The 21,112-nt window shown below is 38.4% G+C and overlaps 1 protein-coding gene across 2 annotated transcripts in view; it reads left to right on the top strand.

The window, feature by feature from the left end:
• The window catches only part of tdp1 (tyrosyl-DNA phosphodiesterase 1), a 53,226-nt gene that overhangs the window by 15,131 nt on the left and 16,983 nt on the right, over positions 1-21,112 (top strand). For both annotated transcript variants that reach the window (XM_036593910.1, XM_036593909.1), the window contains exons 10-15: positions 2,039-2,221; positions 3,285-3,333; positions 3,657-3,723; positions 7,662-7,769; positions 11,352-11,454; positions 19,350-19,455. In XM_036593910.1, coding sequence (XP_036449803.1) covers positions 2,039-2,221; positions 3,285-3,333; positions 3,657-3,723; positions 7,662-7,769; positions 11,352-11,454; positions 19,350-19,455 — 616 coding nt within the window. The remainder of the gene's footprint in view (positions 1-2,038; positions 2,222-3,284; positions 3,334-3,656; positions 3,724-7,661; positions 7,770-11,351; positions 11,455-19,349; positions 19,456-21,112) is intronic.

Genomic DNA, 21,112 nt, shown 5'->3' with positions numbered 1-21,112 from the left:
TTGCCTCTGTTTATAAGATGATGTCAAAAAAAAAATGCAGAAACACTTTAGATGCTTTGTAGATACTTAACTTACCTTTAACTTATATACATACATACATCATCTAAACCGCTTATCCTTCTGGGTCGCGGTAGGGTGCTGGAGCCTATCCCAGCTGTCATTGGGCGGAAGGCAGGATACACCCTGGACAGGTCGCCAGTCCATCACAGGGCAGACAGACAGACAGACATATAAATTCACACACTCACTCACACCTAGGGGCAATTTTAGCATGTCCAATTGGCCTGGAAACCGGAGTACCCGGAGGAAACACACGCAGACACGGGGAGAACGCGCAAACTCCACACAGAAATGACCCTGGTCACCCAGCCGGGAATCGAACCCAGACCATTCTTGTTGTGAGGCGACAGCGCTACCCACTGTGTCACCCACCTTTAACTTATGTTCAACTAAATATTTTAAGTTCAGCTTAATTTTCCCTAACCCTAACCATAAACCTGAACCTGATTCTAACCTTAACTCTAAACCTGGACCTGTGTTTTCATTTCATTTTAACTTAACATTTTGCGATGTTGGGCCATTGTTATGCCAAAATATGCCAAAACTGCAACAGCATAATAAGCATTGAATACTTATTCAAAAATAATTCTAAATAAAATGAATTGTTTTTTTAACTGCCTTTTTGCTTGAACTTGACGCTTGACATCTTGTCTTATTGTTGGCCCATAGATTGTTGGAGAAAGGGGGTCAGAATGCACACTACGTTGCAGTGCATGCTGGGGACTGTAGTGAATCTCAGGGTGAAACGAACTAATGTCACGGGCCAAATAGAACTGTGTCATGGGCCTGACTTGGCCCGCTACTTGGGCCTTGTGTTTGACACATGGGATCTAAAGGAAGCTGTAGTGTACTATCCAAATAAAGTGAGAGAGAGTTTTCTAAGTTACATTAACAGAAATGTAATATTAATGGCAGGAATTAAAAGTGTATGCTATTTCTTTATCCTTTATTTCCTTATGCCAAGTGATGCTATGTAGACAAATATTTGGCTAGTAACCAATCATTAGTCTGTTCCATGCAAGCAAAGTGAAGAAATTTGGCTGGGTTGTTAGTCTGTCTGTATAACTCAGGCAAAGCTATAAAGTGTCCTTTAGTTTATGAGAAACTGAATCTGGCTCAGCAGGAACTCTACAATATCTCCTTTCTGACATTTTGTCTTTTGCTTCATGTTCAAAACACAGCACACCATTTATTCCATTCATGTATCTGGTCTCTAACTCTCTGTGCTTAAGAAGCACATGGGGATAGTGGTGAACGGTTGGTCAGTTCTCAAGTTCAGTCTGTGTAGGTGTTGATGCTTGATCAGTGGCAAGAGAACATATGAATTGGTGACTATAATTACTCAGGGGACATGCATTCGATTTGCATATCTGATTATACATTACATACGCAAACGTGTAGGCTCTTGTTTATCCCCTGTTTCTTCTGAAATCCAGGGTTTTAATAGGGAATTGGTTCCATTTTGCTGCAGTAACAGCATCTACTTTAGATTAGATGTTGGACCATTGCTGTGAAGATTTGATTGCCACAAGAGCATTAGTGAGGTCAGGTACTGATGTTGGATGATTAGTTCTGAGATCACTCCAGCTCATCCTAAAGGAATTGGATGGAGCTCCATCTCCAGATAACACAGTTCCACTGCTACACAGCCCAATGTATCTTTGGTGTCTTTATACACCTGTAGCTGATGGTTAGGCCTGGTGACCTTCAGCGTGCTGCTGCTCCACAGTGTCCCATTCTATTGGTTGGTGCTTTTCTATAGAGATTATACAAGTGTATGCAGTTGAGCGGCTAGGTCAGCAATCGATGCAAATCACAGTAGTTAAATTCAATAATTAGAGGGGCTATATTGACCCTGTCCACTCCTGATGGATGGTGCATTTAATTTGCTTACTAATGTTAGTCATATTTTGAGTTTGCATGACTGCCAGTGGCTTGTGCTTGAAATGATCTCCATTTTTTTACTCTTTGCCTTCAGCTGCTGAGTGAACACACATGCCCAGTACAGAATGCAGAACAGTGGCCAGTGATTGGTCAGTTCTCCAGTATTGGCTCTATGGGCCTTGATAAGACCAAATGGCTCGCAGCAGAGTTTCAGCGAACACTGACGACGCTGGGGAAGGCTAGCTCATCATCCAGTCCAGGCACGCCAGTGCTCCTGGTAAGTATTTCAAAATAACTCAGCAAAGCACATGTTTCTGCCTTATTCTCACTTCATTATAGAGCGCATGCCTGGAGAGGTGTTAGGATAAACGCAGAACATTTCCCCTCTAACCTTATCTGTCCGTTAGGATGAATGAACACTTGGTTGTCTCTGTTGGTTTAATGAGAGCCAAATGAGGTAGCCTGAATCTGCGCCTCAGGCAACTTCTGTTTTCCTGGAATTCCAATGAGCAAGGATATATAGGGTTGTTCAGACTGTGTTGTATATGGTTCTATACATAACCTTTTTTTGAAAAGGGTTCTATACAGCACGGTATAATGCACTGACATCCAGTCACCTACTTGTTACTATGCACAGATTGTTATCCAGTTACGCTGGTTATTGTTGTTTACAGTCTCTCTATTATTCTGCTATCTAAATCAGTCTATTTTAAGATAACAATAACATATAATTGCCCACCCTTGCTACATGGTCTCCCTGCGACCCAGCAGGATGAGCGGCTTAGAAAATGTATGTGTTTGTGTGTGCTACGTGGCCTGCATGCCAGAGTCTGTGTGTTCTCCTCCAAGAGAATCAATTTAGCTTTTCACGGGAAAGAAACCTGCTTAATTGATAATTGGCTGCAGCTAAATGGAGTTGGCAGCAAAATCATAACCAAACCACAGAAATAATCTTGTAGTCATGGAAAACTTTTCATTTATGTAAGTGTCTTTTCAAATGTAAGGTCAGAGATTGATTTTTCTTGATGGATCTTGTTAAATGTCAGTGGTAACAGTACGGCACCCCACTGAGCCTGCGCTGGAGAAAGTGATGGCAGATAGTGTCATCCAGCCTCAAATGGCACCGTGTTATTATGCACTTCTGATTGGAATGAATGTCATTGTTGAGAATTCAAAGCACTCGCCTTTCACAGGACACCCCTTCAGTGCAGGCATTATTGAGAGACTAGATTTTCTTTCTTTAATCACCAAATACTCAACCCACACGAGGAAAAGGCTGCTGTGTCTTAAAGTTTGATGGTGTGAATAGTGATAATTCATAGTGTTTTTTTTTTCTTGAGGTCTATCCTTCGGTGGACAACGTTAGAACCAGCTTAGAAGGTTACCCAGGTACCATTTCACTTACCGTCTTTAAATAAAATTAGCATTTTATGTTTGTTTTCTTTTGTTTGTAGATGTGGGAGAAATTTTACCAGGGAATCATTTGTCTTTTAATCTTGTTAAAGCAGTAATCAATGCTTTATTTTCTCCATTACTCTAGTTTTAGTATTTTTCCACTGATTCAAAAGTTTTATTATTGACATATAACGTTCAGTACTTCATATGCTCTATATAAAAAGCCCCTGTTGCCAAATTCAAATACCTAAAACAAGATTAAAAATGAAAGAGGCTTTATCATTTATTAAATGACCTTTTTCATGGTGTTCCTGCAGCTGGAGGCTCCTTACCCTACAGTATACAGACAGCACAGAAGCAGCTCTGGCTCCATTCATACTTCCAGTGAGTTCTTCACGTTGACACTTCTCTTTTACTTCTTTCCACGTGACATAATCTTCAATGATATTGGATGTCAGTGTTACTCTGTGTCCTTGTCTGAGGATTTTCGTTATGAATATTTCTCTGTGGAGCTCTTAGAAGTGCTTCTAACTCAAACCTCTCCGCAGCTGCTAAGAGCCTCTCTGAAGAGCTGTCCAATTCTATAAATGTCTTCTTGGGGAAATTCAAAGAGGGTCTATATTTCCACTGTCCCACTATCATGTAATTGACCAGTGAGTGTGAATGGGGTATTTATAGCCGGCCTCTTCTTCCAATCCAGAACGGAAATGCCCTGACAGTGACTAGGCTCCATCTTAATATCTTTCCTGATCTCTGTGCTTTTATTGTCATCTTGTAGAGAGTAGAGACCAACTGGTATGTCAGGTAAACAAAAATATCTGCCAACATTGATCATGGATGTTTTTATCACTGTATGTAAAAATATCAAAGATAAGAGTGTGTGTGTGTGTGTGTGTGTATATATATGTTTGTGTATATATATATATATATATATATATATATATATATATATATATATATATATATATATATACATTGATCGGGCATAACATTATGACCACCTCCTTGTTTCTACACTCATTGTCCATTTTATCAGCTCCACTTACTATATAGGTGCACTTTGTAGTTCTACAATTACAGACTGTAGTCCGTCTGTTTCTCTGCATACTTTGATACTTTGTTAGCCCCCTTTTACCCTGTTCTTCAGTGGTCAGGACCCCCATGGACCCTCACAGAGCAGGTACTATTTGGGTGGTGGATCATTCTCAGCACTGCAGTAACACTGACATGGTGGTGGTGTGTTAGAGTGTGTTGTGCTGGTCTGAGTGGATCAGACACAGCAGTGCTGCTGGAGTTTTTAAACACTGTGTCCACTCACTGTCCACTCTATTAGACACACCTACCTTGTCAGCCCACCGTGTAGATGTAAAGTCAGAGACGATAGCTCATCTGCTGCTGCACAGTTTGTGTTGGTCATCCTTTAGTCCTTCATCAGTGGTCACAGGACACTGCCCACAGGACGCTGTAGGCTGGAGAATGATCCACCACCCAAATAGTACCTGCTCTGTGAGGGTCCATGGGGGTCCTGACCACTGAAGAACAGGGTAAAAGGGGGCTAACAAAGTATCAAAGTATGCAGAGAAACAGACGGACTACAGTCTGTAATTGTAGAACTACAAAGTGCACCTATATAGTAAGTGGAGCTGATAAAATGGACAATGAGCGTAGAAACAAGGAGGTGGTCATAATGTTATGCCTGATCAGGGTGTGTGTGTGTGTGCGTATATGTGTGTGTGTGTGTGTGTGTGTGTGTGTATGTATGTATGTATATATATATATATATATATATATATATATATATATATATATATATTTATACCACAGCAATGTTGACTGAGCAAATTAATTCAAATCTAACCCTAACCATGAGAATTACATTTTTTATTGAAGAGAACATACAAGGTAATTAACAGAAACCAAACCACAAAGAAAATAATTCTGGGTAGCTCCACCCCCAGGACTACAATATTAATATTATTTAAAAATGTATGCTGTTTATGCTGACAGCCATATCTGTCCATAAAGCACTGTTTAACTAAGGGCCCATCCACACATATCCAGTTATTTTTTAAACATAGTTTTTGGCCTTATGTTTGGCCTTCTGGGAATTTTATGTGACTGAAAACCATGTTTTTTTGAAAACACTGCAGTTGGAGATTTTTGAAAACTCTATTAACTTGCACATTTCATTTACTGAGCATACAGAACTCTGCCTGAAAGCTGACTCACGAGCTATTTCCATGCAACCAAAGCAGTTTGAGGGCGGATAATATGTCTACAACTGAATTTAGCTACACCTTTTCATTTTACCGTTGTGCAGTGGATGACAGAATGTACTGCACTCAGTTCTTTTAATGAGGTATCGACTCATTTTCAAATCTGTAAAAAATCTCAATGACTCGAAAGATATGTGACTTGACCATTAGTTGAGATGTGAAGAAAAAAATCCTACCTGCATAATTCAGATGGAGTGAAAAGCTGGCAAAACTCCACTTCTGTACAATTATCAGAGCTTTTAATTTGGTATCAACTAGGGCTAAAGATTAATTGGTTTTATATTGAAATCGCAGTATAGTAAAATAGTAAAATTTTCAAATCACAAGAGCTGCAATTTTTATTATAGCATATAACAACATCGTAGTCTTATGTTTTAAGTGGAGAAGTTTAACCTGATAACTTAGAGCTTGTAAACTGCCTGTATAAAGGCGTCAAAAGCAACGAAACACTGATGTGCTGTGACATCACAACCACAACCAAATGACAGTCTGGTGCACTGTTGAGTCTCCTTGGCCTCAAACAAAAGGGCGGGATCTCAGTTCATAGAAAATACTCACAATTTAAGCTGCAGTTACAATATTGGTCAGAAATATTTTACCCAAATCTAGCAGTTGGTGCTATTTATTGATGTATAGCAACCTTCTGCTTTTCTCGGGTGACACTTGCACTTGCAGTCTATCAGTCAGTCAGTCTATCAGTCAGTCAGTCAGTCAGTACGAGACATCAAGGCAGCCCATCAAAAATAGAGCTGACAACAGTTGATTGGAGCTGACGGTGATGCACAGTGACAGGGACACTAAGGCTTTGTTCACACAGCAGGTAAAAGTGGCCCAAATCTGATTTTCTCACCAAATCCAAAGCTTCACGTTGCTTCACGTGGCTCATCCAGAGGTAAACAAAAACGACGGCCAACGATCGCCAGTTGCTCCCAAAGGGTTCAGTTGCACCTTCACCAGCATCACAGGAGCCATCATGAAGCTTCATTGACTGACAGCTGGGCTCATCACCCAGTGATGTGTGTAAAAAGGGTGCATTATTCGGCCACTGTCACTACTTTGTTTTGTGTCCTTTAAGACTTTTAACCATTCTTTGACGCTCCAGCCTCGTTCTCCTACGGCCGTATTCCGCCATTTCATTCGAAATCCCTTCGAACACGGAGGGTTTTGGATAAGTCTCTTCTAATTTTGTACCAAAATATCACCCTAAATGTTTCTTAGGTCTCAGCAGTGCGAAATTATGACTAATGTCGAGTTGGATTGCCGTAAAAGTTTCATGAATTCCGATCTGGCTGTTCAGTCACATTGCCGCATATCATATCACATATGAAGAAAAAGATCGGATTTGGGCCACTTTTACCTACTGTGTAAACATAGCCTAACACTCACTGAAAACTGACTACTTGTTTCAGGGCCCTTAGTGTTGTTGTGTTTTTTTTTTGTTTTTTTTCTTCAATATATTTGATTGATAACGAGCAATATATCAGGATAAACTGTTTGATCTCAGTTTTTTTAATTCTGTTTTGTATATTTTACTTATGCTGTCCATTCAGTTACATTTCTAATACAGTTCCGTTTGGTATAATTTTAAGAGGCAAAATGTTTCAGCCTTAGTATCGATATCTGCCACAAAACTGTTCTTATCTTTAAGAATATTTCTTCAAACTACCTACTACATACTTGTGTCTTTCTCAGTCTCTGACTTTCTCACGAACACCCTTTGTCTCTCTCTCTCTCTCTCTCTTTGTCTCTGTTTCTGACTGTCCAATCTACTGATGTCCCTGTTGACCTTTCTCTCTCTCTCGCTCTTGTCTGTATCTCCTCTCTCTCTCTGTATCTCCCCTCTCTCGTCTGTATCTCCTCTCTCTCTCTCTCTCTCTCTCTCTCTCTCTCTCTCTCTCTCTGTCTCTCTCTCTCTCTGTATCTCCCCTCTCTCGTCTGTATCTCCTCTCTCTCTCTCTCTCTCTCTTTCTCTCTCTCGTCTGTATCTCCCCTCTCTCTCTCTGACTGTCCAATCTATTATTGTTTCTGCTGACCCCCTGAGAACAGTCGCTGGAAGGCTGAGGTGTCAGGCAGAAGCAGTGCCATGCCCCACATCAAGACCTACATGAGGGCCTCTCCGGACTTCTCTCAGCTGGCCTGGTTTCTCGTTACAAGGTTAGAGACAGCCGGAGCGTGATTCCTGCTCACTCAATCTCTGATGTTGAACTGAAGGTGTGAAATCAGACCAGTCATTTTAGAATTTGCTGTCTGTAATCATTTTCTCGCTGGGATTGAACCAATATGTATGAGATGCTTTATGAAACAGCACTTGCTGTAGTGGAGCACGCTCTAAAACGAAAGCAGGTCTGTTGGTTGTTATCCTGCCCAAACCAATGTTCTGACACTGCTTGTAGCCTCACCATCCCTAGAGAAATACTTTGACACCCACTCTCTCGCTCTTGACAGACGGCTTTTTTTCTCTAAAATCTCTAAGCTGTGCCGGGTATTGGTATTGTTCTATCACGAGGATTCCTCTAGGACCCGGGCTGACCCCTCTGCACACATTTACCAAACATAATTCAGACCTGTGTTTAGTTAAGCTTCGGTCGCCCTAATTTCACTGGCCATTTCCTAACTGTTTTCCTAACTGTTTTTACAGTCCTTGTATTTGTGGTTTTTCAGGTTATATTGAGTGAATGTTTGTCAGTTCAGCCCTGTGGACTCTGGACCAGGAATGGGTTTTGTGCTAACCTGCTTTTTGTAGGTCATCACAGTGCTTCAGTATGATTGCGGCTGTAAAGACTAGTTGTAGTACTTAAGTGGAGTGAACGAGTGCCCGGTGGACTGTAAAACACAATGAAGCATTAAAAGAGAGCACTCTTCTCTTTTGATTATCTTTCAAATTAAGCCTCAGAGTCTGCTATTGAAAGCTGTTTGAAACAGGTACACGTTTGCACTTCTTAAAGTCTGACTTCTGTTTGTGTTTTAGGGCTGGGCAACACATTGTCTATACTGTTATATACTGTGATATTGACATAGCATGATTTTGCTGCCACATACAAAGTAAAGGATATCGTGCCCCTTAGAATTAAGGTTCTCTCTGTTATCTGAGCAGTGTTGAGATATTGAGCTTCAAAGATTTTGGATTCCAAATAGCAAAACTGACATGTGAAAAGAAGTCTCTTTATACATGAAAATGACGGACACCCTGAATGTATTCTAAATGTACAGTATCATATGAAATTTGTAAATTAGATTTTTTGCTTGAATGCAGAAGAACCTTCTAATCTTCAGAACTCACTTTCAGCTTGGAATTATAAGGTTCTATCTGGCAAAACATGAAAAGAAACAATGATTTCCAAGGAACACAAACAGTTTACTTATAATTCATTTTGAAACATAGTGTTGTAACAGAGTGTCTAAATGTGTCAGAGTTAAATTTAATGCTTTAATTAAAAATTTAATGACATTCATTTCTTGTTTTAGGACAAATCATCCTATTTTTATTCAAAAAAGCATTGCAGATTAAGTACAAAGGTCAGTATTAAATATTTTGTCCAGTGCAGAGGTCAGTTTTAGGTTGGAACCATTAGTTTATCTCCTTTAGTTAGACAGCAACCAGTTACTGTAATAAACTGTCACAGCAAGTAAGTGTAGCAGGTCAGTCTAAAGGCAGTGTGAGGTTCTGTTTTGTATCAGAAATGTGACTCTATTGCAACAAAATGTCTTATTTTGGGAGAAAGAAGAAAAGGAAAAGATGGATAAATGAATGAAATTAATGTTTATGTTGTAGTTAAAAACCCATCAGTTTTGTCAAAAATGTCAGACAGAACCTTATAATTCCAAGGGGACGATGTTTTATATAAATGTTTTACAAAGTTGAAATGGCTATGTTTAAAATATCAATTCCTAGTGATAAAACAAGAATTCCAATTGAAGTTATTTTACTTATTAGGTTTGTTATCATAAGAGCCATAATGTATTTCAATTAATGCACTTTTGCTTTCTTCCAGTACTTATTAGCCTTGGGCTAGCATTGGGAGGGTATTAGAGTGACATTTAATGGCGTATAGCGCCAGCTGCCACTTTTTTTGGATGACACTTGCGCATGTGCATTTCAACAATGGTGATCAGTCAGGAACTCATCGAGGCGGCCCATCAAAAATAGCCCTGGCGTCAGCCAACTGGAACTGACCGTGCAGGACAAACTGCACAGTGCTTACTGAAAAGTGACTTCCTGTTTCAGTGCCCTTAAGGATTTATTTATTTTTTATTTATTTATTTATTTATTTTGCAACATATTTGATAGATTACGAGCATTATATCATGACAAACGATTTAATTAAAGTATTTTAATTCTGTTTTGTGTATTTTAACCATGCTGGCCGTTAGGTTACGTTTCTGATACAGTTCCATTTGGAGTCATTTTAAGGGAAGAAAACAGGCAAAACATGCCATGTCAGTTTTGTAAGACAATCTTTTAGCATAGAACAGAAGTACTTCGGAAGAATGAGGTAAAAACTTTATTAATGCTAACTGAAATATCATCAGATACCGTGATATTGTGACATAATGGAAAATATTGCGATATTGAATTCTATCAATACCGCCCAGCACTCATGTGTAACTTTGTTTGACACGTCTGAAATATCTCCCAGATAAAAGTATGCCATTTTGTAGTTCTGCTAGAGAATGCCGCTGTGCGGATTCCGGCCCTAGCCAGCCTGAATGGTCAGCGCCCTGCGGCTCTGTCTGAAGAGTGACAGTTTTAATCATGGTAAATTTACACTGAGAAGTGGAGAGGATTTTGAGCTGCGTCTGCAGGTCCGTCGCGCCAAGCCCAGCTGAGTTATTCATTCTCTTTCATGAAGATTAAAGCCTGCAGGAGACGTGAGGTGCCTTTGCCACAGCCTGCCATGTTTGTGCCTTTTCTAATCCCAGCTCGGTCTCCAATGGAGAAACCCTGACCGTGGGAAACTAAACATCGTTTTTGCTCTGTCATGATTAAAATTTCAAAGCATTTGTAATGTTATTGATCATATTAAAGAAGGAAAAAGATTAGAGAAGGAAGGGGAAGCCTGGGTTGAATCTAGAGTTTAATTTGCAATTTGTTTTGACATGAATATGCAGCTTATCATGCATGTTTAATGCAGTCTGATGCAAAAATTTGGACACTTTTTAGGTTAAATGACATTTTGTTGATTTTCTAAGTTAAAATAAGTTAACACATCATCTACAACTTCAACTGGCCTTTTTTATCCAAATTTCAGTGCACAACTTCTATATGTTTGCTGAGGTTAACAAACTGGGGGAAAAAGTAATATATATATATATATAACTTCTGCAGATAACTTCGTTGTATTTATTCTTTTTTCAGCATATTAATTTCAGCAAATTGACAGTAATTATTTATAGAAAGGTGCAGAATTGTGTTTTTCTGTGGAGGATGTGTTCATTTAATTTTAAATTTCAAATAAAAAAAAAGTCTAATTTGACCGAGTTGAACAATTATAATCATATTTGCATGATTACTGTTAGATAATAATTCTAGGTTATTACCATTACCACTTTTTATATCTTCACATCACAGACGTAACATTTTACAACAGAATTTTATAACTTTTTTTTTTTTTGGTCTGTCTTTTACAGTGATCCTTTTTAAGACAAATTCCGACTGAAGTAGCTAAAAATTGAACGCTTAAATAAAGTTTAAAGATTAAAAATATTAAACTGAATCTCTGCATATGTGATCCACAGTGCCAATTTGTCCAAGGCTGCCTGGGGTGCACTGGAGAAAAATAACACTCAGATGATGGTTCGTTCCTATGAGCTGGGAGTTCTCTACCTGCCCTCAGCCTTTGTAAGTATCCTCACAAAAAAAAGGATTCTGGCAGATATGAATATCATTATTTAAAACGTGACGTAAAGCTGTCTGAGTGTGCCTCGGTTTTTCTGTCCCAAAGAAAATTACGAAATCAGTCATACAGATGAGCACCCTCCGACGACAGCACCTTTTCGAGGAGCTCATTGGAGAGCTAAGAGATGTTCCTTCACTGTTTCTGAGTATAGTAACAGCCCCCGACTACATAATAACGCATACTTCAGATCACTCTTAGAATGTAAATGTGGTATAGTGTATACCGTGCCATACAGCGCATTCCTGTTTGTTTTTCTTCAGTATGAGGAGAGAAAGCTTTTGTTCGGTCCTCACATACTCACAGGGTAATTTGTCCTTGTTGAATTACTTCAAAAGTTGCTAAGCAACAGTCTGGTTCAGTTCACTAGCTGTGGTAAAAAGGGAGAACCATGATTTTGAAAGGATCGGGATAGGGTGTGCTGCTTTATTGAAAAAAGATGTGCTGTGTTTCAATAATCATAATGTTGTACATTGCATAATAACATTGTTGCTTCCTTCCTGATGCATTTACTCAACTGCTGTAAACACCCCAGCAATCTAGATTTATGAGTCATCTGAATCATTTGCAGTAAATTGGTTGAACAGTTTTCATATTTGGATAATTAGTTTCGATGAATGATTCGAAGTTATTACCATCCTTTTTTTTTGTAGTCTTTTCACATCCAAATCCAAATGGCTTTTAACACATGAAATATGCCAGAATTAACATTAGAAAATGAAATTATATCTGCTTTCGTTGGGCTACAATGCCAGTCTATCTCTCTCTCTTTAACATTTGTTGCAGTTGTGCCTTAATTAAACTCTTACCTTTTGAAGAAAATCGTAGGCCACACAGGCTGAACTAACAATGTCTCTACTGTTCTCTTAATTAAGGCCTCATATTTGGTCCAATTCTGAAGTGCCATTTGCTTTGCAATCAGTAGCTGTGGCCCTATTCGGGTAAGATCACGTCTATGTAATTATACAGCATTGCCGTGTACCACCTGGAGCCCACGCAGTCATAGCTGTAAGACTCAGAGTCTGGGTCACATTTCACCAGCTCTATTACTTCTGTTTGGACTTCACATCAACTTTAAACATCTTTTATAATGACTTTGGCTGTAACTACCAATTAAATTCATAACTGGATAATGAAAAGATTATTTTGATGATTGAGTAATCAGAGAAAAGGCTGTTTGTTTTGATGATTGCGTAATCAGAGAAAAGATTAAAAACAATAAAATAACAATAATAACAATAAACAATAAAAATTCACTTCAGTGAACAATAATAAACCATGCATAGCCTTTCAGAGGTTCTAAAATACTAAAACTATGAACTAGGAATACACTAGGAACCTTTACAGTGATTGCATTTAAAGAAATAAAGTCTATAAAACACTACTTGGCAAAAAGGGTATATAAAAGGGTGTCCATGACGTGTTTTTTCTTACTGTAAGAGAGACCAGTAGAACTAAAATATGCATTATTATGAAAATTGCCATCTAATCAAATGTTAATCAGTATTTTTTAAATCAAGTAATTGCATGAGCCCTATTTTTAACCCAAAGCTGTTAAATCCACAGCTTCCGTTCATGAGTTGCGATTCATGAGTGATGCAAGGGTTTCTTTCATCAGCGTGTACCATGCTGAGAGAGAAAACCAGGAGAGTGGCAGCAGCATCAGACGGAAGCAGCTTGAGCTCAAACACAATAAATCACTCAATTAGGAACTTACCCCAATGCTCTGGCTTACATAAACCAGCATGGTTTGTGCTTGACCACCCATTGCAACCTCCTCCTGCTTTAGTGCCGGCACTCTCCGACAATTTGTCTGCATTAACTTGCATGACTTTGAGAGACAGAATGATGTTACAAACTTTTTTGAAGGTGAAAAGTATCTGCTGAAAAATAAGTGAACAATACCTAGAAAGGCTGGAATACTTTGTATAAGAGTACAGAAGAGCGATGGTAGAAACGAGCGAGACCATCTCAGATGTTTCAGTTCTTTTGGAACCTTTGTGTCTGAGGCAGAAGTTTTGAAATGCACATTCTCTGAGTCATCATGTACACTCCAGTCAGAAATAACTTGCGCCTCTGCTGCTTCTGAATACAATGATACTGACTAAATGGGTCTTATTCTTGTGTATAAATAACACAGTCCTGAAGGAAATTAAAGCTGTAAAAAGGAAATTCACATTTTTTATCAGTACCAAATGGGAGAGAGAAAGAGAAAGAGAATGAGAGAGACATTCATTGTTTAACTTTTCACATCACAACCCCACTATAGTTTCACTTTTTTAGAATTTTGAACAGGTGAATGCTGTGAATAAATAAGCTAAGCTTATTAGAATAGATTTTTTTTTACGTCCATACACATTAAACTTATGAAGAAGCTCTATTTTATGCAAAGAACGTATGCATATTTCGTGCCAAGGAGTGACATTTTGTTTTGCTTTGAACTGAAGTCAGTTTACAGCAAATATATAAGCATTCCAGAGGTCATTAGTCCACGAGACGTCAGATCATGTGCAGATTTCGGATTTGAATCGGACCGGAGCAGTACGGGATGGGAATCAACGCCACGTTGCGTTGCATTAGGGGATTGTTACTTACTGGCAAAATGTATCCCAGATTTTCTAAATGGACTGTAGTAGCAAACATGTCCAGTAATACTTTATTTGGAGTGGTCCTTTGTAGATGATTAATAAACTCTTAACAGAGTATCAGTAACACATCAACAACACATCAGTGAAGTAGCAGTAGTGAAACCTCTGAATACACTGAAGTAAATATCTTGTAGATGTTCTGTTAATACATTACTTATATTAAGTTGATGTATTGTTAATGTTACTTCCATTAGGCATAACCTAATCCTAACCCTCACCTTAACTTCAACCCAACCCTCGTAGGTTTTTGACATGTTACTGTCCATTAAGTGTTTGTTTCATCTAAAAGGACCATTCAAAATAGTGTCACCACATTTCCACTCCGGATTTCCCACTCCTCGCTTGCTCCCCGCTCACACATCGGAGAAAACCCTTGGTATGATTCATTCTTGTGATATTTATATTATGTCTTGAATGTGTAGACAAGACACTACGCACATCATTTCATCAGTTTTTTAATGTATTACCATTATTAAACGATCTGTGCTGCACAAATCTTTTTTCGTTAGGTATAAATTTGAAACAATCTCCTAATCACAAAAACTGCAGAGGATGAACAAATACATCTGCTTTCTTTATAATTTGCACAGCAAAATTGATGACAAATTATGTATCATTTATGTAGAACCTTGTTGTGATTGGTGAAAATTTCCAGTATAGGTCTGCTGAACAGTTCTGCAGCACAGACGCTGTGTGTAAATACCTAGGAAGTCTAGAATACTTTATATAAGAATACAGAGAAGTGATGGTAGAAACGAACGAGAACGTCTCAGAAGTTTCAGTTATTTTGTGTGAACAATTTTTTATTTTCAATACTAAACAGAAACAAAATGTACAATGACAACACAGATACAAATAAATGCTTTCCCCCCTCAGTTCCCTTCCTCCACCCCCAATCTCCCATCCGCACACCCCCAGTTGAAAACCGGCACAATTAACACAGAAACAAAAGATAAACACCATAAATCTACAATAGCTTAGTATATGCGTCCATATACATAGACACATGCACTTGTATTCATGCATACCCTTTCTGACACATTTAAAAAATAATAATAATTTAGTAAATAAATAATGAAATAAAAAATAACTAAACTAAATAAATACATTTTGCTGGAGCTAACAGAGTGAAAACAAACTGAATAATCTGCTGTCCTGTCTTTGCGTGCATTACAGTATAAGTTACTCTATATCCCTAATTTACCATTTTCGAACCCTTTACTCATACATTAAGTAATTCAGTAATGTTATTAGCCAGATTTTCCCATGTTTGGATTGTTGGAGCCTTAGCATTGTGAATTCTAGCAGTAGAAAGCTCCATCATAACTATATCGTGAAAATAAAATAACCACTTTCTACTATGTAACATGTAAGGGGGCATCCAACGCTGAACTATCAGTTTTTTTGCTGCGGTCAAACCAGCAAACATAATTTTCCTCTGTTTCTCATTGAGCTGTAGTTGTGAATCGTCATTAAGAAGCAATAAAATTGGTTGAAAGGGGAATGTCCTTTCCTATAAGTTTAGAAAGTATAGATGTCACCCTCTTCCAAAATGAATAGACCCCTGGACAGTCCCAAACCATATGTTTCAAAGAACCAGGTACCCCTAAAGAGAGAAGTTTCAATTATTTTGGAATAGTGTCTGAAGCAGGAGCTTTGAAATGCACATTCCCTGTGTCATCATGTACACTACATGAGTGGGCTGTCAGTGTGAGTATAAAGGACTGGCTCGTGGGACGGAGTGGTATTATAATGGTTTCAGAAAGACAACGCCGACATTCTGAAATGCCATACGGTGGGAGAGTTTAAAGATTGCTGTTTTCTCAGATTTGGCATGCATAAATGTATCATAACCAACTTCAGAGGAATGCTAAACAATATTATATGAATAAAATTAGCCTCATTGATGGTGTGGATTCATGAAAAGCGGAGCAGTGATGTGAATAAGCTTCCTCCACTGCCATTTACATTTTCCTAGCTGGTGTGTAGCTTAAGTGCTTGTTCTGTAATTAACCTAATTTTTTCATGTCATTTGAGCCCCACATACAGTTTACAAATGGGTGTTTTGCTCAGGCTTAACTCAGTTACTGCCGTATTTCACTTGGCAAGTGGCATATTTCTCTCACTTGTCGCATATTTTACTCAGGAACAGGCATATTTCACAGTATGTAGCCTTTTAGCAAGCACTGCTAGCCTACATAGTCAGCTAACTAATGACAGTATTACTGCACTGTACTATATTAAGTCACACAAAAATCCACAGTAGATCACATGTGGCTTAAAGTTTGCACCAAATGGTTGAACAGTCTATCTAAAGCCTTGAAGACAAACATAAAAGCTAACAGCTAAGCCCACGTTACTAACCTAGCCGCATCATACCTCAAATTCATACCGTTTAGTCGGAACACAGCAAGTTTGTGAAAGGTTAGCTATCTGATGCCTGATCTTTATCGCCACTTTCAGTGCATTGCTTCATATATGCTGTTTGACTAGGGCTGCGTCTAAATAATTGAAGGAACTTTCCTTTCCTATCTGCTTTATTCGATTTTGCTCAGATCTTTTGATCTGATAACCATGTAGATCCACATATTAGTCAACTCTGTAAACATGTGACACCACAAGACAGATCAGTCAAAATCAAGGAAAGCATTCAGGAAAGGGAGATTCAATCAACTATTCAGAATCAGCTAACCCTGCCACAATGGTGGATCACCCATGAGACATTGCATCATGACATCACATACCAAAGGCCTGTAGAGTCATTTTGCTCAAGCGGTTACAATTGGACATCACTGCATTAAAGAAATAGTTAAATTTAAGCAATTTCGCCCTGATCCCAAGTGCAGACGAGTTATTTGGCTGTAGACGTGCTTATTTGGTTTCTGACACTGTATGACAAACTAGTCTATATATACATGAACGAAAGTATGTTGCGTAGTTAAAATGTAGTATTTGACCTTGGCTGTAGTCTTATTTTATGCATAACATTATGTCATACAGTGTCAGTGTCAATTCAAGAATACTTAATTTAGTCATGCAGTTAGCACAATGCTAATGAGGGGCCACAAGCTTCCATTACTGGTTAGCTACATTAGCCTGCTCAAACACACCTTATTACACTCACCTGTTAATTGCCAGGTTTGATGTGTGTGTTTGAGTAGGGAAAACTATCAAACTGTGCTGGACACAGGCTATCCAGGACTGGAGTTGTGCACCCCTGCTTTAATTCTTAATACTGTGGACATTTCCAGTCTTTTTGTGTCCGTCATTGAGCTGCTTTAACGGTCACTCTCTTACAAAGGCGTGAAAGGAAGACCGAGCTCATAATTGGGCAAGCTCCTAGGTGCCTTCACTGTCATTAAATATCATCCATAAGCAGAGCTGGGTTCAGATGACTGTTTACAGAGAGCAGCTGTTGACTCACCTAATGGGTTTGTTCCCAGTGCCTTTAGAGCTGAAGCTGGCATTCTCAGTGGAGCAGCCAGTGAATTTGCCCCCTCCCTTGTTGTCCTGGAGCTGTGAGCACAGCTGTAGCCCTCTGTGGGTGATATATTCTTCCTGCCCTTTGAATTCAGCCACCTCCACATTCGTGCACAGACGATACTTTAACCCCATATAGAACAGAAAGAAACATTAGCCCTCTGCTCTTACTCCACTCCTGGTCAACAGGGATTGTGCAGAGTGCACTGTGTGTACATACTGATATAGATCTTATTATTGAGTCCAATAATCTTTCTTTTGGCCATTCCTCCTACGTCTCAAGGTTTGTGTATATTATAAACATGCCATGGATCCATTGTTCTAGCCACTAAAGGAATGAAAAGAGTTTTTTCATCCTGCATTTGTAGCTTACTATTAATTACTGCAGACAATAATTTCCTTGTTCTTAGAAAAGGACAGAAAACCCATTGACCAAAAGTACTAATAGAAGCCAGTAAAAAGGTGTTGCCTTAACCCTACATGCTTCAAAGGCAGTAATCACTGTTTTGGGAAACAGAACTATAGAAGACAAATTTTTAAATGGCTCACTAAATAATATTAAATCATATGTACATGTAATGTTATATTCACTTTTACTGTTAAATTGATGGTTTAATATTGGCATTAATAAGCAGTTAGGCATTTTCTGTACAGCTTAATTAAGATTATCGCTGATTTTTATATTATCAGAATAATGTGAACAATTTTGACTTGGTGAGTTTCTCTAGAACAGTATATTCTACATCTATCCACTCTGACTCACTTTGTTTACATATTAACATTCAAATAATTAATCAAAATGTAATACTTCATGGTTTCCCATAAGCATCTATAGTTGAACCTTTTTTATCTGGAGCTCTCTTATTTACTCACTCACATTCAGCATTTTGAAGTTTCTCCAGCATGTGGTGCTATCAGCACACAGTCGCTTTTGTGTGCATCACTTAAAGAGAACAGCCATGAACCCACACCAGCAGAACCTTATTAGTGCACATGTTTGGAGTAATTTCTTTCAAAACAAGTGAAATAGTTTCCAAAAAAAAGTAATGATTGAGTCAATATTAAAAAGCATATAAGCTGAAAGTAGATTGAAATTGCAAAGTATTGTGTGTGTGTGTGTGTGTGTGTGTATGTTGGTGTGATGGTGTAAGGGAGTGGAGTGTTGGGGTGATATAATCGACACTCTTGAATTTTTTAACAAGAAAATATCATGCTAATAAATTTTAGATATTGCTCAGGACTACCACAGATGCAGCAGGTAGAGATTAGGTTGGAAAACACTGGAGTATTTCTTTAATTCTTTAATTACACTTTAATTATAGAAAAGGTATGAAAGTGTCACTCTTGGGTGGGACCCTCAAGGGTACATCTCAGAACCTTTAGTCAGGGAACATAACTGTACCATAATCCACTGAAATGATATTTTCTAAGTTGTATTGACTCCACACACCCCGTCTCGTCTCCAGGCTTTTATTTTATTGTTCTGTTTTAAAACATTCGGTTATGAAAAGGTACAAATATGTACTTTTCCACTACGAAAAACTTGTAAAGTACCCAACTGGACCTTCAAACCTCTGTTGTACCTTTGAGGGAGCATTTACCTGAACAAAGTACCTCTATTTCTAACAGTGTATGTGTCTTGGATTTGGACTTATTATAATGTTGCACCTTCCCCTCCCTCTCTTTTTTGTTCTCTCTCTCCCTCCTTTCAGGATATGAGCACATTTCCAGTGGAGAAGAACATCTTCCCTGTCTCTAGCTCCTCCACAGGTTTTCCTGTGCCTTTTGATTTACCGCCACAGCACTACTCCAGTAAAGGTGAGAATGGGTTCTCTATACATGCAGCTTCATGCTCTAAGATTCTTCTGTAATCTGAACTGCTACAGACAGAGGTAGCACTCTGAAAGGGACATTATGCAGTGTTAGTCATAACTATCAATAACAATTATTATGGCATTCCATTTGGCAGTTTGATAGCTTCATTTACAGTGTTATATTAGAATTTACAGTGTTATATTAGTTTTTTTTTGGTCAAGATTTTTAAATTCACTATTGGAACTGGCATCCAGTATACTCTGTTCAGGAAACAAATGTTAATTACACAAGACTGAGGGAAAAGAACATGAAATGAAGTGCCGGAGACCCCGCTATCCTTTCAGATCCAGACACTGACCATTCAGATCCTGGCCTTTCATTCTGCATAAAGAATGAGTCATTGAGCTCTCATTTCTCCCACACTTCAAATACCTCCTTCTGTAATTTGTTCTGATCAGTTCATAATGAGGGAGTGGAGGACTCTAATTTATGTCAGTATGAGACAAGGCCCTGTCTAAAGACAAGGTAGAGTGTGTTTTAATTGGCTACAGCTGTGAAGTGCAGCTTCTGCTCAGCACATACTGACCCTGAGCAGAATCATTTCCTCTTCCGCTGTGATGTGGCTAAGGCCTACTAATTAGTGATTAGGATGCAGTCTAATTTCACTTGCACTCAGTTCTCCACTACATCATCTTTAGTGACACCCACTAGAGAGAACTAGATTAGGAGTGTTATTTTAGTAAACATAAACAATGTATATGTTTAAATATTTCACATTTTTACAATGTTTACATGTTGTTTTAGTGTGCATAAACAGTAGCATTTATTAGAGTTGAGTCATGAAAGTTTAAATAAAATGTTCTCATATTTAAAAGCCATGAGATGTCTGAACTTTATGCTCCACCAAAGGGTAGTGTAGAGCCTGCGTCTTACATTTTGGTTGGAATTTATTTGTTTTGACCATATAAACCATAAAAAGGCTACTGCAGCTGTCTGAGCCGGACAAGAAGCTCCGCAATACGCAGCAGTTAGTACAGCAGTTAGTCCTGGCAAACCACATAGGAAGTCCTGCAGAAAAGCCCAGATAAACTTCACGATTATGTTCATTTTACTTTCTGCTCATGTAGATTTAATGGAATAAAACTGAAAAACATTATCAGAAGTAAATTATCATTTATCACTTTTTCTTTAAGACTTCATATTTACTGCCACTGACGTCGCCTGCTACAGATTATGGTGCTCTGATTCAGTACAGTAATAATAAGATGCTGCAGGGTGTTTTGTGTCTTTGTACGCTGCGTTTTGTTAGCCTGAAGTAGTCTGCATCCTTAAAGGGGAATTCAATCAATTTTCCAAAATTTCTGTGTAGTTCAATCGTTAAAATGTAAACAAAGAGTTGTTTGATGTAAAATGCTCCATTCTGTCAGAATAGTTTACAGTGGAGGTGATGAGGGGAAAAAGACGTCTAAAGACTTTAAAGCTTGAATGGGCTCCCTCACAGAAAGCCATTATATGAAGTTGCTATGAGTACTTTGTCTGATGCCATACTCCGATCTAGAAATCCGATTAAGAAATCCGATAAAGAGAGCTGGGTTTTAGCTCAGTAATTGGATTTCTCAGTGCAGGTAAACTCTTATTCGGATTTCTTTCAGATTTCTCA

Source organism: Colossoma macropomum, unplaced genomic scaffold, assembly GCF_904425465.1.
Source record: "Colossoma macropomum unplaced genomic scaffold, Colossoma_macropomum, whole genome shotgun sequence".
Lineage (NCBI taxonomy): Eukaryota > Metazoa > Chordata > Actinopteri > Characiformes > Serrasalmidae > Colossoma > Colossoma macropomum.
The sequence above is the reverse complement of the archived record's forward strand: the minus strand, read 5'-3'. Positions and strand labels throughout refer to the sequence as shown.